The following is a 16,580-nucleotide window of genomic DNA, read 5'->3' on the forward strand; positions in this document are numbered from 1 at the left end:
GCAGACAAAAGCGAAGTAAGGCAACTCACAGTTAAACCAGCAGCAAAGGCATGGACAAAGTTGCATACTATTCCTACATAAGATGAATTTTACATTTCCATTGAGTTTCTTCCAGCCTGAGCCCACTATCAGGTTAGACATTGGACCGCTAAGTCACAATAAAAGTTAGAGAAAACCTAAATCCAGGGTAATGGCTAACTACAATATAATCCTTGCCACAGACCCTGGTGTACATATTCATTCTGATTATAATAACCAAGCATTGTCAATCAGCATGCCATCCAACAAAGTCAATTCACAAAGAACCAAAAAGCAAAAGATAGACAGAGGGTTCTTCAGTATCTTTTTACCATCGGCATTGACCCCATGGCGAGGGCCCCAAGTACCTGCAGAATATAGGGCAAAAAAATAGTCAACCAAGTACTCTGTACAGATCTACAAGTAAAAGAAAATGCTGGCATTTGCTGATTTGCCTCAAAATATTTCCCGACAACAGAAGATAATTATTGTATGGTAAGGTAAGGAAGGATAATAAAAGATAAACTAAATGGGTAACAAAGACAGTCTTAAAAAGTAGGGAAGTAAGGAAGTTTCAGCAAGCAAATCAAAAGGCAACGAAAGCATGAGTCTCCCACGTACATTGAGGGGCCATAGACTTTCAGAATAACAAATTTACCAGCGGGGGAAAAAAACCTAGCCACTTCACTTGGGATTTATGAGAATTCGTCAAAAAAAGACATTAAAAAAATAAACAGAAAATAATTAGCAGAAATGGAAAATGGCTGAAGCAGAGATTGGTAATCTAAATGCAGTTGGGCAAATACTTTAATGGGTGAATAATGAACTTCACATAACGGATGAAGGTATAAATTGGGTAATCAAGTTGATTAAGTATACAGTAAGAACACTTGTAGATATTACTGTGTGTGTGTAGAAGAAAACAATCGTGAAGCATCAAAGTTTGACATTCTAATCTGCTTACTAGACATGTTGCGTGTCTTCAAAAAAAACTCCCAATCGAAGATTACACAATAAGTGCCATTAAACTGCGAAGTTAATCAACTTCAAAGTGTGCCTTTGCCGAGTTTACCCTTACCAGTTATGATCGCTTGAACAAGTGATGGCGTGCCAACATTTCATTAATCCCCACAGCAGAAATGCTTTCACATCCAAGAAGCTCCCGAAGTTTTTCATCACAGAGTATCACCATCGAGTTCAATGGGTCCTGAAAGGATATATGCAAAATCATAAAAAATAGGTTTCCAGTTCTCTTGCTAGAATCGAAACTTCAAAGCACTGATGGTCTAAAGCCAAGGTTAGAACAGTGAACAGAAAGAAAAGGAAATGAAAGTTCCTAATTGGAACTTGCAACAGCAAGCATTTCAAAGAGAAAAACAAAGGAAATGAGAAAACTTTAAGCACTTAAGAGGAGGCAGGTCAGAACATGAGCCATGCCAGAGGGAAACAACCAAATACTGACACTTTTCTTCTTTTTTCTTTTTATCAGACCAACTCATGATCCCTAGGTAAAAGGGAAGCAACTCGATTACTCGAATCCAGCAGAATAAACCTCTGAGACCAATGCTGAATTGTCACAGGAAAAAAACTAATATGTCAAACTCAAATTTTACACAAGAATTATACCAAAAACCTAGCCTTCCAGTACCCACCTCCAAATGGTTAACCTTTATGTACTCCCAAACAAGTCTTGATACCTCTGGCTGTAGCATCTCCCTTCCTCCAGAGCCCAAAAACTTGGCAAGTGCTTCAGATATAATAACAGGAGATGCAGAAGGTTCTGTACTTTCAGCTGCCGACTCAACATCTACCTTTGATCGTTTAGCTTGGCCAGACAGCTCTACAGATATTAGCAAGAATATTAAACTTAAAAATCAAAACCGCAATAGGACAAAAAAGAGCTTCAAAAATTACTGCATCACTTACTTGAAGGTTCAAGTGTGATGATATGTTTTGCCAGCAGTTTGTTCATCTTGAACATGTCAGTACAGTCTGTCTCGAACACCAAACGCAGAGCATCATCACAAATTATCTTTCTCTTGTTGCTTGGATCTTGGAGATTGTGTTTTCTTATATATGCCCATAGCTGTTTCACTATCTGAATCAAGTAAACCGGAATATTTTAGAAAATCTACGAATAACAATTACTGTAGACAATTAAAACAAATAATCAACTTAATGAAAAGAAGAAAATGAAAGATTTCAGAACACAACCTCTGTCCTTGGCAGGGCTGGCTGGCCAACAACAACCTGAAGTTCAGGTGAAACACCACATACTTTGTTTAGACCCCCTGGACCACCCCTTCTTTTGGCTCCAAGTTGAGCACTGCAATGAATTTTTCAGAGACACACACACACACAGAAAGATCAGGCCACCCATCAAACTCAACCAAAGTCGCATAGTAGTTCATTGGCATTTGATTCTGTTAAAGTGGCATGGATATAAACTGTACATCTCACTATATGTATAATAGACACACAATAATCAGCTGTAGGCCACCTAAAAAGAATTTGAAGGTAAATAACAGAGCACATAAATTCACATCCACATGATACATCATCCAGTATAATTCATATGTAGAACATGCAGCTAAATTTGGTAATTACAGAACGTGTCCATTTTCTAAAATGCACATAAATGTTAGTTTGATATGATGGAGTATGCGAAACTGAAAAGAAGCAAAACATCTCACACCCAAAAAGGAAAATATTTTTGCTAATGCAGAACTTCTTCAACCCAAGATGACATTTTGAACATGGGCTTGTCACTGCAAAGTTTAGTGGATAATTTCTGGGCAAGAATAAACCACAGGTCAGATAAAGAAAGCAGAAACAGAAACTGAACCACCCAAGACCACTCTTTCAGCTTTGCATCATCTTCGAGAACAGTTCAATCCAAAAGGTACCATGGTTTAGTCATGAAAAAAACGGAACTTCAAAACCCTAAGTTGATTAAGAACCCTAATTTTGCAATCTCAACAGAAACACCAATTTAAGAGACGAAACACTCAATTTCGACCCCAACCATTAACTTTAAAACGAAAAAAGAGAAAACCCTAACACCGAGATTTCAAGTATCGTTACAAGAAGAAAATGTCAAAAAGAAAGCACAAACCTTTCTTTAGGTACTTCGGTGGCAAGAGAAGTAGCAGCCACATTTTGAGGAAAGGCCTCAGCTTTTCTGACCGGCGGTTGTGGTTGCAGTTGGGGTTGGGGCGGGGAAGGCACGGGATGCTGGCGGAAGTTGAGGTCCTGAGGAAAGCCAAGGTGCTGAGTTTGGGGGTGAAGGACAAAATGGGAAGGGAACTGTTGTGAATGTTGAGGGAGTTGAAGGAATTGCTGGGGGTGTTGGAGGGCAAAATGGCCCTTCTGAGGTAGCTGTTGGGGTTGTGGTGGTGGTGGTGGTGGTCGTTGCTGTGGTGTCGTTGGGTGTGCTCGGAGGAGTAGGTTGATCTGGTCCCTAATCAAGCCCGTCTTGTCGGAGAGGTCTAACCCTAGCTTCGCTTCCAGCTGCTGAACTACACCGTCTACGGACGTCACCACATTCGGGTCTGACTGTCGAAGCACCGTCTCAACCCCTTTCGCTATCTCCTGGTCCGACACCATTAGAGGCTCCTCTCTTCTCATATAAACTATACTTAACTGAAAAAACGGCTCTCTCGTCTCTCTCTCTCTCACCACTGCTCTCTCTCTCTGCCTCCCCCTTTCGTCTCTGTCTCTATCTAGCTCTGTCTCTTTATAAACCTTAAATGACTAAAATACCCCTTATTTTAAAAATATTTTCTAGGTACGGCTGAAGAGACATTAATGCCCTCGTTTGCTCTGTTGGCGTAGGAATTTTAGGGGTAGGGACGTGATTTCATTCTGGAATCCCTGAATGACGATGATACCCTTCCTGCTTGTTTGAATTGCCTTCGAAGGAGTAAGGGGTAGTTTAGTAAATTAGCATGGGGGAATGAGATGATGGACGATACAAATCACAAGAAGATAAAGGAAATGAAATCTGAAAATGTGCCTGTCTTGTCTGTAGAGACAGAATTGAAATGACAAAATAGCCCATGATTTCTTTATGGCTTTTTCTTGGAAGAATATTAGAAGACAAGAGAGAAATGACCATTTTCGTAAAAGGACAGAATTTCTTTGTTTCTTGACTTTGGACCGTTTGATAAGAATCAGTAGGGTTGGTCAACAACTGAAGAACGCTGTAGCAGAGATAAGGCAAGTAAAATAGAATTTTTATTCAAATTAAAATTATTTCAAAAAACCTACAATTGGAATTTTATTAGGTTTAGCTTGGGATGGGGGGCCTGGGCCTTGTGGGGTGATATAAGTGAGATACTGGATTTGAATCCTCGGCCTCTTGGGCCAAGTTGTGATGCCCATTACAATGCAACACAAACTGTAACGACCCGTCCCGGAGGGGGGTCTGCGGAATTACCAATTTGTCCAAACCATAAACTATCCATGTAAATCCTCCAAAATCATTTAATATAATCCAAAAAAATGAATAAAATGCATTTAGAAATCCATTAAGAGATAATTAATAAGTCTTTAAAATTTAACAAAGCGGAAGTCTTTAATAATAAAACCCTATGCTACCCATAAACCACAACTGTATCCATGGGGACACTGCTCACGCCTCGAGAAGCTGGCCACCATCTACGTACTCACCTGAAAGGGAAAGAAGAAAATAGAGATTGAGCTAAATAGCCCAGTAGGGGTATAGTACCCGATTAGGACTCGGATATCCATGATGTGAATACCGAGAGAGGGAAACCACATACGATATGACAAAGAGTAGAACTAGTCAACAATCAGCTCAAGAGTAATACAAGAATAGGCAGGAACAAAAGGATTATGCTCATGTCACAATCACAACCCAATATGCATATATATATAAACATGCAAATTATATATGCAAACACACATCTCCTCCCAATGCGCATAGCGCCACAAATCATCCACATCCAATCATCGGCACACGGCAGTCCGGATTTCCCCTCGGAGGCCGTGGCAATCAAAGGCCCAGGATTCCACATAACCCATAAGGCCCAGGTTTAATAGCGATGAGCTCGGTCTTCAGTTAAGGGAGAAGCGAAAGCCATGGCACCACGGCAGGTTCTTTTGTCTCGTCTCGGATAATCGCAGAGAGGTAAGCTTTCTCAATCATGTTTTGAGACCCAAAAAAATGGTTTCTTGGTATAGTCTTTCTTTCCCCTTTTTATTGAGGATAGATTTGTAGTATACTGATTGACCCAAAGCAGATAATATAATTGGTTGTATGAGGGGTACAGATTTCTGACAGAATAAGAAATGGATTCATGATTACATCAAGATTACAGAGAAAGTAATCACTGGTTTTTCCTTCTCATCTTGCTGATATGTCCAAGAATCTACAGAGCGGTGTTTCAGCCAAAGAGTGAGTTTTAAGGAAATTGAATGAGTGGTTATAGATTAGTCGTTTAGCTTACCTCAAAGTGATTTGGCGGCATTCTTTATTATAATGTAATTGACTATGCAATAGGACAGTCTCATGAATCATGATTATTCTCTCTATAAAAAAGCTTATTTCCTTTCCACCTTGCTTATATAAACTATGATGAATTTTAGACTTTTTAGTGCATGATCCACATCTCTGAACATCAGTTGCTCATGAGTAATAATTAATTAAGCATAATTATTCCTTTGCATGTATGTATATACTATATATGTCATTATTAACTTATTCTCTCAATTATGACTACCGGTTACTACTTATCATGGATGCACACAGTGCTGAATGAAACAACCCCACGTAAGGTCAAAAGATCATGAATCTCATAATATTCAATCGATTTAAGATATGGAAAATTGTTATCTTCCCTTCATTATTTTCTTATATTCAGGGAAAATTTCGAATTTCCTGAAGAAGGGGTCAAAGTTAATCCGTTCTCTCTCTCACACTCTAATGTATGTGTGTGTGAGGAAATGAAACCTCTGTTGAAAATGCCCTTCCTCAAATCTTGGTCTTCGTGGAAGCAAATGCCGAAGTGGCCATCACGATCTCGCCACCTCTCTCTCTCTCTCTCCATATAAAAATCTCTTCTTTTGCTTATTTTCCATTGTTGAAATCAGAATATCGGATCACCACATGACCGTTTCCTTCTCTGCTTTGAAACTCTCCTAAACAAAGTAACAAACCCACCTCTGCCTCCTTTTCCTCTCTCGCGTCTTTTTCTTGGTATCTTTTCTTTGTCTCAAAGGGGTATACTCTTGTGGGGTTTCTTGATTTTCTTTCATTTTTTTTCTCCTTTTGACCCCAAATTATCCTACTTTTCATTCTTTACTATTATTACCTCTTACTGGGTGTCTCCCATTTTTGTTGTTTCCGGGTTTTGCCTTTGCCTTTGTTGTTTTTTTGCTTTCCAGACGTTCTGTGCTTTCTTTTTTGGTGACAGGAGTTTCTAAACCGTTTTTGGTCCTTTTTCCTGTCACTGTTTGATGGGCTGTTGTTGATGTCCTTGACGGCTGGTGTGGATTTGAGTTCCAAAAACATGGGTCTGGATGAGAACAATGAAAATGTCTCGGAGACCAAAACAGCAGCAGCGAAAACACCCATGAATAATGAAGATGAACCTCCAAGTGGTGGCATTAGTAGACAAATGAGTGAGAGCTCCATTGGTGCAACCGAGGATGAAGAGGAAGATGAAGAAAGGAAGATTGAGTTGGGTCCTCAGGTCACGCTTAAAGAACTCTCTGAGAAGGATAAGGTAGGTTCTTCTTTCTGTTAATTTTTTTGAGAAAAAAAGTTCATATTTGAATTGGGATTTTGTGTAATCTACATTTCTTTAATGCATTATGGTGCTGTCTTGAGAATTTAGGATGATGAGAGCTTGAGAAGGTGGAAAGAGCAGCTGCTTGCTGGTGTGGATCTTGAATCTGTTGGAGGTGATTATCTGTTTACAATTTCTGCCATAGAAGTTCTTGTTTCTCTCATGATTGATCTATGATGAACTCAAATTTTAAACTTTCCGTTTTCATGTCCATCTCTCTGTGTTGCATCTTAAAGAAAAATGATACTTTAATTCATTTGCTAGCTTGATTTCCCATTATAGCAGAAATAACTCGCCCATGGCTGCTCAAACAACAGTTGCAGGACTAGTCTGCTTCCAAATTAAATATTTCTTGTATGCTCTTGGAATAATCTTCCAAGGCTATGCTCTGCTTTTCAACCTCTGGTGAAGGGTTTTTGCACAAATTTTCCATATTCTCAAGTTATTCATTGGCTGGTTGATGACTGGTCTTTATGTTTGAGAACATGAGAATTATACCTCTCTTTTTCATTGCCTCCAGTTTGCTATTTGTTAATTTTTCACAGGATTCAAGTGAAATTTTCTTTGTTCGACATTGTGTAGAAAATCTGGAGCCAGAAGTTAAGATCCTGAGCCTGGCGATCAAATCCGCTGGTAGACCTGATATTGTCCTTTCAGTCCCTCCAACTGGAGATCCAAAAGGCTTATGGTTCACCTTAAAAGAAGGAAGCAAATACAGTCTGGAGTTCACTTTCCAGGTTAACAATAACATTGTGTCTGGCCTCAGATATACTAACACAGTGTGGAAAACTGGCTTTAAGGGTATTACTCTCAACTCTTTTTCTTGGTATAATGTGAAAAGACTCATACCTTTTTAATGTTTATAGGATGTTTTCACTTATATTTGGTCATTTTTCTACCAGTTGATAGCGCAAAAGAGATGCTTGGAACTTTTAGCCCTCAGGCAGAACCTTATACTCATGAGATGCCTGAAGAAACAACTCCATCAGGCATTTTTGCTAGAGGCCAATATGCAGCTACAACCAAGGTAAGTCGCACAACTTTTAACGTAAAGCTTTTAAGACTCATTCCATGCTCTGCTTTAAAAAATACTCAAGTGAACTATAGTCGAATCGGTTAACCGTTATCCCATTCTACGCTATCATTTTGATGTAAAAGCCATTGATGATTGTGAACACATGCCTATTATGTGCATGTTTTGGAAAAGGAAACAGCACTGGTTGGTGATTTTGGAATCTTGATACTGAATTCATTCAATTTTTTTAAGCCTTTGCTCTGGAATAGTCAGTTGAAGAACTGAGGCTAAGTTAATAGTACCCTCTTACTGTCTTACAGGCATGATTTTTTTTTTCTTTTTTGTTTTTCTGATGAATGATTTAGTTGTCAGATCCCATGTGTGTGTCATAAATTTTACATCATAAATTCAGAACCGTGGGATACTCATAAAGTTTGGTAGAAAAGGTTTAAACCATGACAAAAGACGAATTTTTTTAACCCAGGAATCAGCCAACATGTCTTTTGGACAACTGAGTAAGTGTAAACCTCGGGCAGGCTGAAGATAAAAGACTCGTGCTTGTACCCACTCTGTACTCATATTGATCTCTTTTGTACTCATTGTCCTTCTCTTTTGTTTCCAGTTCATCGATGACGACAACAAATGCTACTTGGAGATCAAATACACCTTTGATATCCGGAAAGAGTGGCAGTCAACTTAAAACTCAGATTTTTCCACCTTCAAGAGCCACTGTTCTTTGTCCCTAGTCGATCATTTGCCAAGTTGAATCTGCTTTGGATGTTAAACATTCCCTGTTTTTTTTTTTTTTTTTCATTTTCATTTTACTTTCATGTCTGAGATTGATCTGGAATCTCTAAACAGTGAAGAGAAGATTAAATGAGAATGCATGTAAACATTCATTTGCTAGGCATCTATTAATAAAAAAAATTTGAGGATTGCCTGATTCAGCACTCTCCCTGCCTCTCTTAGTGAATCAATATTGATTGTTTTGAGTAAATTTTTTTTTATTGAAACCTTCACAAGTAATGATATTCAAAGATGCCTATGTAAATCACATGAATTTAAGAGTGAGAAATCTGTTATTCTGGTTCAGTTGTTGTCAAAATGAGCCTAGAGGATTAATATCTATTTTGTGAACGTTAGGAAACACTAATGGACTCTCTTGTCCAAACTTGACTATCATTGTAAGATAATGTTCGTTTTCTCAAGAGTTCAAGCCCAACCCATCATATGACCTTCCAGGACTCATGGTTTTAAAACGCGTTCTTTTAAGTCGAGTAAACACTCATGAGCTTATAACATGTCAATTAGATCTTTATAATAACGATGGGTGACATTTTTCAATATTGAATAAAAACTATGTTTATTAATTTGAATAAACCAACATTTAATCAAGTGTTTTTGACTGTTATTGTTATGAAGTTCTAGACACCAAGCCAATTATATCAACTATACCTGATCGTTTAGTTAATCATCCTCTGATGATTTCTTGATCATTCCACGGCTATTACAGAATTATAATTAGGTTTTCAAGATGGGTCTTCCCCTGAATCCATGGGCCAATGGCTACTAGTATGATCCATCCCTGATGGAGGGATTAATTGGGCCTATGTTGATACTATGGCCGAGTAATTTGAAGGCCCAAGTTCGTATTAGATGATTAAATGCCCAGTAATCTGAAGGCCCAAAGATATTTTTGTAAATTATAAAAATTAAAAAATGCATATTAGTGGTCTGTAACCTCCTACTAATATCAGACAGTTCAAAGAGTTTCGAGAACTCTCAAATTAGTTTCCGCCATTCCAAATTTCCAATCCCTCCCGATCCACGAGTTGCTAGAAGTTCGTGTTCGGAGTCGCGGCGGCAAGAGAGATAAAGCCTGATTTTCTCTTTGCTGCCGGAATCAGTATTGGTCTCAGGTTAGTTGTTCGGCCATGTTAGTCTTTTTCTCCCCACCATTGTTATGTGTGGTCTGCCTTTACCTTGATGTTGCAAAGCATTGGAACTAGGATTATTGTTCTGTTTGGTCGGCAAGAATTATGAGGAAAATAAAAGAAAATTTGTGATGGTTGTTGTGGCTACAGTTCGAGCTCTCTGAAAACAATTTTACTGTGGTTTCTTGGCGACAGTGTCCTTTTTAGGGCCTATGTTTCGAATTGAATTTTACTAGAGAAATTTAGTTCAATTGATTGCTGTACGTATGAATTACTTGTTTGGAAATTAAATCAAGACTAATTTAACTTAGTTATACACTATCGTGGAGGTAGAGGCAGGATATCTAATTTTCTTTATTATTAAACCTAAAATCCTGATTGACATCACCAGCGTTTCTCTCTTCAATCCTTTTTCTTGTCTACTCAGTCGGATTTCTCTGGTTAGTCTCTGACTGATAAACCTCTGATTTGGAAAGCCGTTTGAGTTAATGATTAAGTTAGTGCTCCTAACCTATATCCTTACCGTGCGAAGCTTTTTGGTAAGGTTATTTTTGTTTCGTTAGTAAGTTGGTTTCAATCCATAGTTCCATACACCATAATTTTTTTATTTTCTACTCATGAATTGAAAAACCCAATTAATACTGTGTATTTTTTTATGGTGAAGTTGGAAAGGAGAGAAGAAGATGAAAACAAGTAGAGAAAAGAGCACAATGGGGGAGGAAAGGGATTCAAAGAGGCAGATCGTTGAGCTGTCATCTCTCTCTCCTTTGGCACTTGGATTCGACAACCCACTTCTGCTGTTAGCTAAGGAGGATTTAAGGAGGGAATCCACTCATGGTGGTAGACTGGAGGTTAATGGAGGAAGGATGGAGCAAAATAGTCATAGAACTGAAATGGAAGAAGATAATGATGATGAGAGTGACAATGTTGACGGACTTGGACAAGGGTTTGGTCAAGGGAGGCGAAACCTCTTGGTTGAAGTCATTCGGGATTGCCCATATCTCGATACTGTTAATTGACAAGTAAGCAATTTCCATTCAACTTCTGACTGCATAATTTATGCATGACAATCGTATCTGTCGGTTTTTATTTATCAAAACTTATATGGATATCCATGATATTTATAATTTTTTAAAAATGAAAGTGTACAATTCTAAAACTTAATTAGAATAAATTGTCAGTCTACTTAGTTACTCTATAGCAGATAGGGTGGAAATATTCTGCTTGTACTTAAAAGTTAAAACATGTAGATTCTTGTACGTCTTGCAGGTGTTGGATTTTGATTTTGAGAAGTTTTGTTCCGTCTCCTTGTCAAATCTGAATGTCTATGCATGCTTGGTTTGTGGGAAATATTACCAAGGAAGAGGACAGAAATCCCATGCATATACACATAGCCTTGAAGCTGGACATCATGTCTACGTCAATCTTCGAACAGAAAGAGTTTACTGTCTTCCTGATGGATATGAAATTAACGATCCATCATTGGATGACATTCGGCAAGTACTGAACCCAAGGTAAGCTTATACCAGTCTTTGTTGCTTTTATTTACATCTTTTCTTTTCTTAATTTCCATCTCTCATTCTTTTGTCTACCGATTTGTATGTATGTATATAGGGGGTAATGTTGGAGAGTTGTCCAGTAGGAGTGTTCTCCTTTCAGCTGTCAAAGATATTTTTATTTTCACAGTGTCTTGTGAATTTAATTTTCTTTTGAAATAGTTACTTTGATGAATTTAAAGCTCCTCAATTCCTCATAATCAGTATTAGTTATGCTGAAAAAAGAAACCTTGAGTTTTAGTAGTAATCAGCTGTGCTTTGTTGGGAAGGATTTAACTTTTATTAGGTAAAGGTTTTTGTTACCTGCTCTTTGACAAATGTTAATTTGCGGCTTCAGGTTTACTAATGAGCAAGTTGAACAGCTTGACAGGAACAGACAGTGGTCCAGGGCACGTGATGGTTCTGACTACCCTCAAGGTTATCTTCATGTTTCAAAATGTCAGGTGGGCGGCCTCAATAACGTAAAGAACACCGATTTTGTGAATGTCAGAATCCAATCATTGATGAGAGTGACTCCCATGAGGAACTTTTTCATCATTCCAGAGAACTATCAACACTGCAAATCTCCCCTTGTTCAGCGGTTTGGAGAACTAATGCGGAAAATTTGGCATGCTTGAAACTTTAAAGGACAGGTTTGATCCTGCTAAGTGCACTTGAATTATTGTTCTTGGTTATTACGATTTTTTTAATGAAAATATATTCTCTCTCATGAATTTCTCCAGGCAGTTATGAAATCAATAAGAAGCTGTTCCGAATAGGTGTGCAGTCTGACCCAGTTGAATTTATGTCTTTGCTTCTGACCACCCTGCATGCAGATCTTAAAACTTAGAGAAGGAATACCAGCATCATCCACCAATGCTTCCAGGTTCTCTTAACAATCCCAGTGTTTCAGTTTATTGGCACTGTTAGTTATTCCCTTTTTGTGTTATTCAAAACTTGTTTTGCCTTACAGGGGGAGTTGGAGGTTGTGGTAGAGATTCGAAACAGAGGTATCACTGAGAAGAAAGAAAATGGTGATGACCAGAATGGTGTGCTAAAACCTATTGATGCTGGAACTACCCATGATGGTGTTGTCACAGAAACTTCCAGGAAGCCATTCTTGATGCTTGGCCTCGATTTGCCACCACCCCTCTTTTTCAAGATGTGATGGAGAAAAATATAATACCCCAGGTACCTATTTCATGCTCTATTTCTAGCTGAAGTTAATTTATGTGATATATTACTATGTTTAATGTTTTCTAGATTGTGCCTTGAGTAACAGATTTGTTTTAGTTTTTCCTCCTGGTTGACATACGTGGACTCTTAAAATATTGTGTGGCTTTAAGTTTTCACTTTTAGTTCATTCCATTGATTGGGATAATGGATTTCAAATGATTCCTATCTTATTTGTACCAATCAAATAAAAAGTTCATCTTCTAGAATGACATATTTGGGCATCTCAGCTTTTGGTGTAGAACCACAGCTAGGGTATTTGGACAGAATGCAATGCTCAGCATTAGGGATTAATATTTGCCATTTGGGCTAAATGCCTAAATAGCTCAAAGTTACTTGAGAAACAGTATTGTCTTAAGTTTCTCGTTTGAAAATCTGATAGTTATGTGTTATAAATGAGGCAACCTTGCATTAATTTCCCTATGTATGCTGATTGACAGGAGTACATTCTTGCATCGAGCATTGTTGGCTTCTATAATTGCATCAGTGTCTGTTTTATCTAAATTATTTATTTTACTTGTATTGTACATTGTTTAATGTAATGATCTAGCTTCTTTTATTTATTATAATAATAGGTGGGGAGACTGGGGTGGCTGTATGGAAATGAAATCATGTTGTTTCTTAGGATATGAGGGCAACCTTGTGTTGATTTTTCTGCACATTTTGATTGCTGGGACAACTATCAGGCATCATGAATTTGAGAATCAGTTTAGCCTCCATTTGTTTCAAGAAAAAACAAGCTTTAGGAAAACTCTTACAAAGCTTGTTCTAAGGAGTTTCCCTTTACATATTTTCAACATATGTTGAAAAACTATCAATTTTCTCTCCGGAAAATTATGGATTTTCCAAACACTTGATTTTCCTTCTAACAAACGGAGCATTAGTATATATTTTTGTCTAACTTCAGTGTTGTAACTTTTTTTTTCGTTTTCTTTTTTTCTTTTTTGAGAAGAAAGATAACTTTAATAACCAGAAGAAAGGCTGCAGTCAGCAGCAATTACATGGACAAGGAAATCGGGGCACGTATTCCCCCAATTTCGAGTCCCCGAACAGTGGAGTCCCCACTTAGCAAGAGTATCAGCTGCTTTGTTTGCAGTTCTTTTAACATGACATAAACTAACATTATCAAATAGAGAAAACAAATCCTTGGCACTCTCAAGACACAACCCAGCTTCAGAAAGGTTACTGATTTCGTTCTTGTAACCTTAGTGCTGGTTGTTTCCTGTAATGAACTGATTCATAGTCTTTAGCATTGTCAGGTTTCTGGAATTTCATCTTCAAAGTTCCTCTTAAGCATTCAACTTTAGACCTTTATTTTGTTATATTCATTTCTTTATAGCTGTTTCCCCCCGGTTTGCTTTTGGACTAATTGTGCAAGTGGTTTTGTTCTAGGTCCCATTGTTCAATATACTAAAGAAGTTCGATGGTGAGACTGACCAAAGTTGTTTGTCCTTGTGTAGCAAGAATGAGATACCGTGTCACCAGATTGCCACAATATTTGATATTTCATATGCATCATTTTACAAAGAACAACTTCTTTGTCGAGAAGAACCCAACTTTAGGTAAGCTCAAGATGTGCATGATGAACACTGATAACATGCCATCTTATGGAACTTTCCTCTGGTTTTTTAATTTTGCCCATCCTTGTGCTAATTGATGTTTTTATTTCAGTTAATTTCCCTGTGAAGAATTTGGAATTGAACGACTATATTCCGTTGCCAACACCCAGAGAGAATGAAGGAATGCATTCTAAGTACGATTTGATTGCCGATATTGTCCATGACGGTAGACATGATGAGGGTTACTACAGGGTTTTTGTGCAGCGGAAGTCAGAAGAACTATGGTAAATATATTCCTATCTGATTTGCACAGTTGTAATGAAACCCGATGCTATCTCAGACTAACTTGTTTGCCATCTAATGCACACAGGTATGAGATGCAGGACTTGCATGTTAAACCCTTCCTCAAATGGTCGCACTCTCAGAGGCTTATGCAGATATATGAGCAGCATCGGTAGCATAGCGAAGCCAAGTCCTATCTTAAGTTGTTACTGGACTGCATTGCTGTACCCACTTTTTGGTCTAGGCAAGATATATCTAAACTTTCTCCAGAAGGTAGATGAAACTTAGGGTGATGTGAATTCTGGCTTCCGATTTTTTTTTTCCTTGAGGTTCTGAGTGAATAGACATTCTCCATTTTCTCTGTGATTTAGTGAGTATCCTATATGTTAGAATGACCTTAAAACCAACTTTTACCTTACACCATGAATGATAACTGCATAATATGAAACAAATTGACTGGAAGACATGATGTCTACGATGATCAAACTGTGTGTTCTAATAATACTTGGTATTCTTCTTGTCTGTGGAGGTTTTTAGTGTTCTTGTTTAAATTTTTTCAGGGTAAACATTGGTGATCCATTGCCTCATTGCCATCTGTGTGGGCACTCGCAGAGTGGGACTGGTTTCGTGGAGAATATGATATGATTTCAGGTTCTTGTTATGTGTATATTTTGCCTACTACTTTCTCTATGTTTGCCTGGTTAATACTTAATACGGAATCGAAATGAGTAGAGAAAGGAAGATGTCTGCTGGACATGGAAGTGGGAAACAATCAGCTAAGCTACCAACTAGTGGTGGTTGGGCTTTGGTTGGCATACGAGCAAACATGGTCAGGTCCTACACTCCTGCAAATCTACAGTTCCAATCAAATCAGCACTATTCCCTAATCGTTAAACCTGTCCATTCAATAGGGTATAATTTGTTCTGGTACCTCTCATCTCGATGATGTTCTTGTCGTGCTACTTTGTCCATTTGACCACCCCATAGGCCAATGTCCAGAGCGGGGAGAGCCTGCGCCCTGCAGGCTAAAGCAAGAGACCAATCTGCCTGGCTGTCTGGCAACGAGTCAACCCCACATCCTTAACAGTTCTTCTCCCAAGTAAGGATTCAAACATGCTCAGCTACTCGGTATGACTCAAATCTGGTTGGTCTTAAATCAGAGAATTCAAGCATCTTGTTTGAATATGCTAATCTTCCTTGAACTTTCAAGGCCACCATTTTGTGTAAGAAAAGAAAGGTGGCGTTGAAAGATTCAAGTAGATGAACAAATCCATTCTAGATGTCTGAATTCTTTTTTAACATTATTCATTATTGTTTAATGGTTTATGGGAATTTCGGTCAACAATGAAGACCGTATGTGATACGTTTTATAACGAACATTCATGCAAGCTGCATTTTAAAACTAGTTAAATTATAGTATTTTATAGGGGGTAAGTACATATTTCTTTTCTTATTATTTTGAGTTGGATGGTTCACGTGTATCACGTGTCATTAATTCCTTCATGGAAAGGACATTTACGTCAATTTTTACCTTCTATATCGGTAATCTATGTGAAAGGTTGAGGGTTTTCTACCTATCTCAATTCTCAACTCACTCAAAGAAAACTGTACTAAAAACAGTTACTTTTAATTAGATGCGATTAGTACCTGATTTTGTAGGATGTCTAAATGGATCGGGGGAGGACCAGAGGATGACCTATGCAAATATGTAGATTCAAACTTGGTGCACCAATTTTAAAAAAATTAGTAAAAATAAAATTCAAATTTGACATAAAAATGTATGATAATTCTAGACCATTGAATATAAATTCAAAAATGTTATATGTTTCGATCGCGATGAATCTAATTTTTGTTTCGAATAAAAATATATGTTATGATAAATATCATACATTTATACTAATTTTTTCCAAAATTATTAAAAAAAATAAAATCGGTGCACAGGTCTTCCCCTCAATCTCTTTATTAGAGTTTCAAATGAGAACTTAATGGCAATCACAATATGAAGAAACACTTGAAATAATTACGAGCCATCAATTATTAAAACAATGTAATTATCATTCGCTTCTGGGAATATATGTTGGTAAACGTTTAACTATGGTAGAGTAACGTGAAAACTCAAAGAAACGTTTATCATGCCTCATGATGTGAGTGGTGAGATGTGAGAACACAAATTCACCGAAAAAGTTTAAAAA

The 16,580-nt window shown here is 37.7% G+C and overlaps 2 protein-coding genes and 1 pseudogene across 3 annotated transcripts; 2 read left to right on the plus strand and 1 right to left on the minus strand.

The window, feature by feature from the left end:
• Positions 1-16: 16 nt before the first annotated feature.
• Positions 17-3,736, minus strand: LOC120004933. The gene is made up of 6 exons (XM_038854294.1): positions 3,134-3,736; positions 2,233-2,344; positions 1,945-2,116; positions 1,671-1,858; positions 1,097-1,225; positions 17-386 (listed from the first exon to the last, which is right to left on the minus strand). Exons 1-5 carry the CDS (start codon positions 3,643-3,645, stop codon positions 1,100-1,102), a joined length of 1,110 nt encoding a protein of 369 aa, XP_038710222.1. The 5' UTR covers positions 3,646-3,736; the 3' UTR covers positions 17-386; positions 1,097-1,099.
• A 1,315-nt stretch (positions 3,737-5,051) lies between these two features.
• On the plus strand, positions 5,052-8,749 carry LOC120005100 (rho GDP-dissociation inhibitor 1-like). 2 transcript variants are annotated; one of them, XM_038854565.1, is made up of 6 exons: positions 5,052-5,170; positions 5,313-6,767; positions 6,879-6,945; positions 7,413-7,631; positions 7,733-7,857; positions 8,468-8,749. In XM_038854565.1, the coding sequence occupies exons 2-6, from the start codon at positions 6,513-6,515 to the stop codon at positions 8,543-8,545; spliced, it is 744 nt and encodes a 247-aa protein (XP_038710493.1). In that variant the 5' UTR covers positions 5,052-5,170; positions 5,313-6,512; the 3' UTR covers positions 8,546-8,749. The 2 variants fall into 2 exon arrangements, with proteins under 2 accessions (XP_038710493.1, XP_038710494.1); XM_038854566.1 differs by having other exon boundaries at positions 5,084-5,170; positions 6,456-6,767.
• An 868-nt stretch (positions 8,750-9,617) lies between these two features.
• LOC120005762 lies at positions 9,618-14,887 on the plus strand (annotated as a pseudogene).
• The last annotated feature ends 1,693 nt before the right edge of the window (positions 14,888-16,580 follow it).

This window comes from Tripterygium wilfordii, chromosome 9 (assembly GCF_013401445.1).
Source record: "Tripterygium wilfordii isolate XIE 37 chromosome 9, ASM1340144v1, whole genome shotgun sequence".
NCBI classification, from domain to species: Eukaryota; Viridiplantae; Streptophyta; class Magnoliopsida; order Celastrales; family Celastraceae; genus Tripterygium; species Tripterygium wilfordii.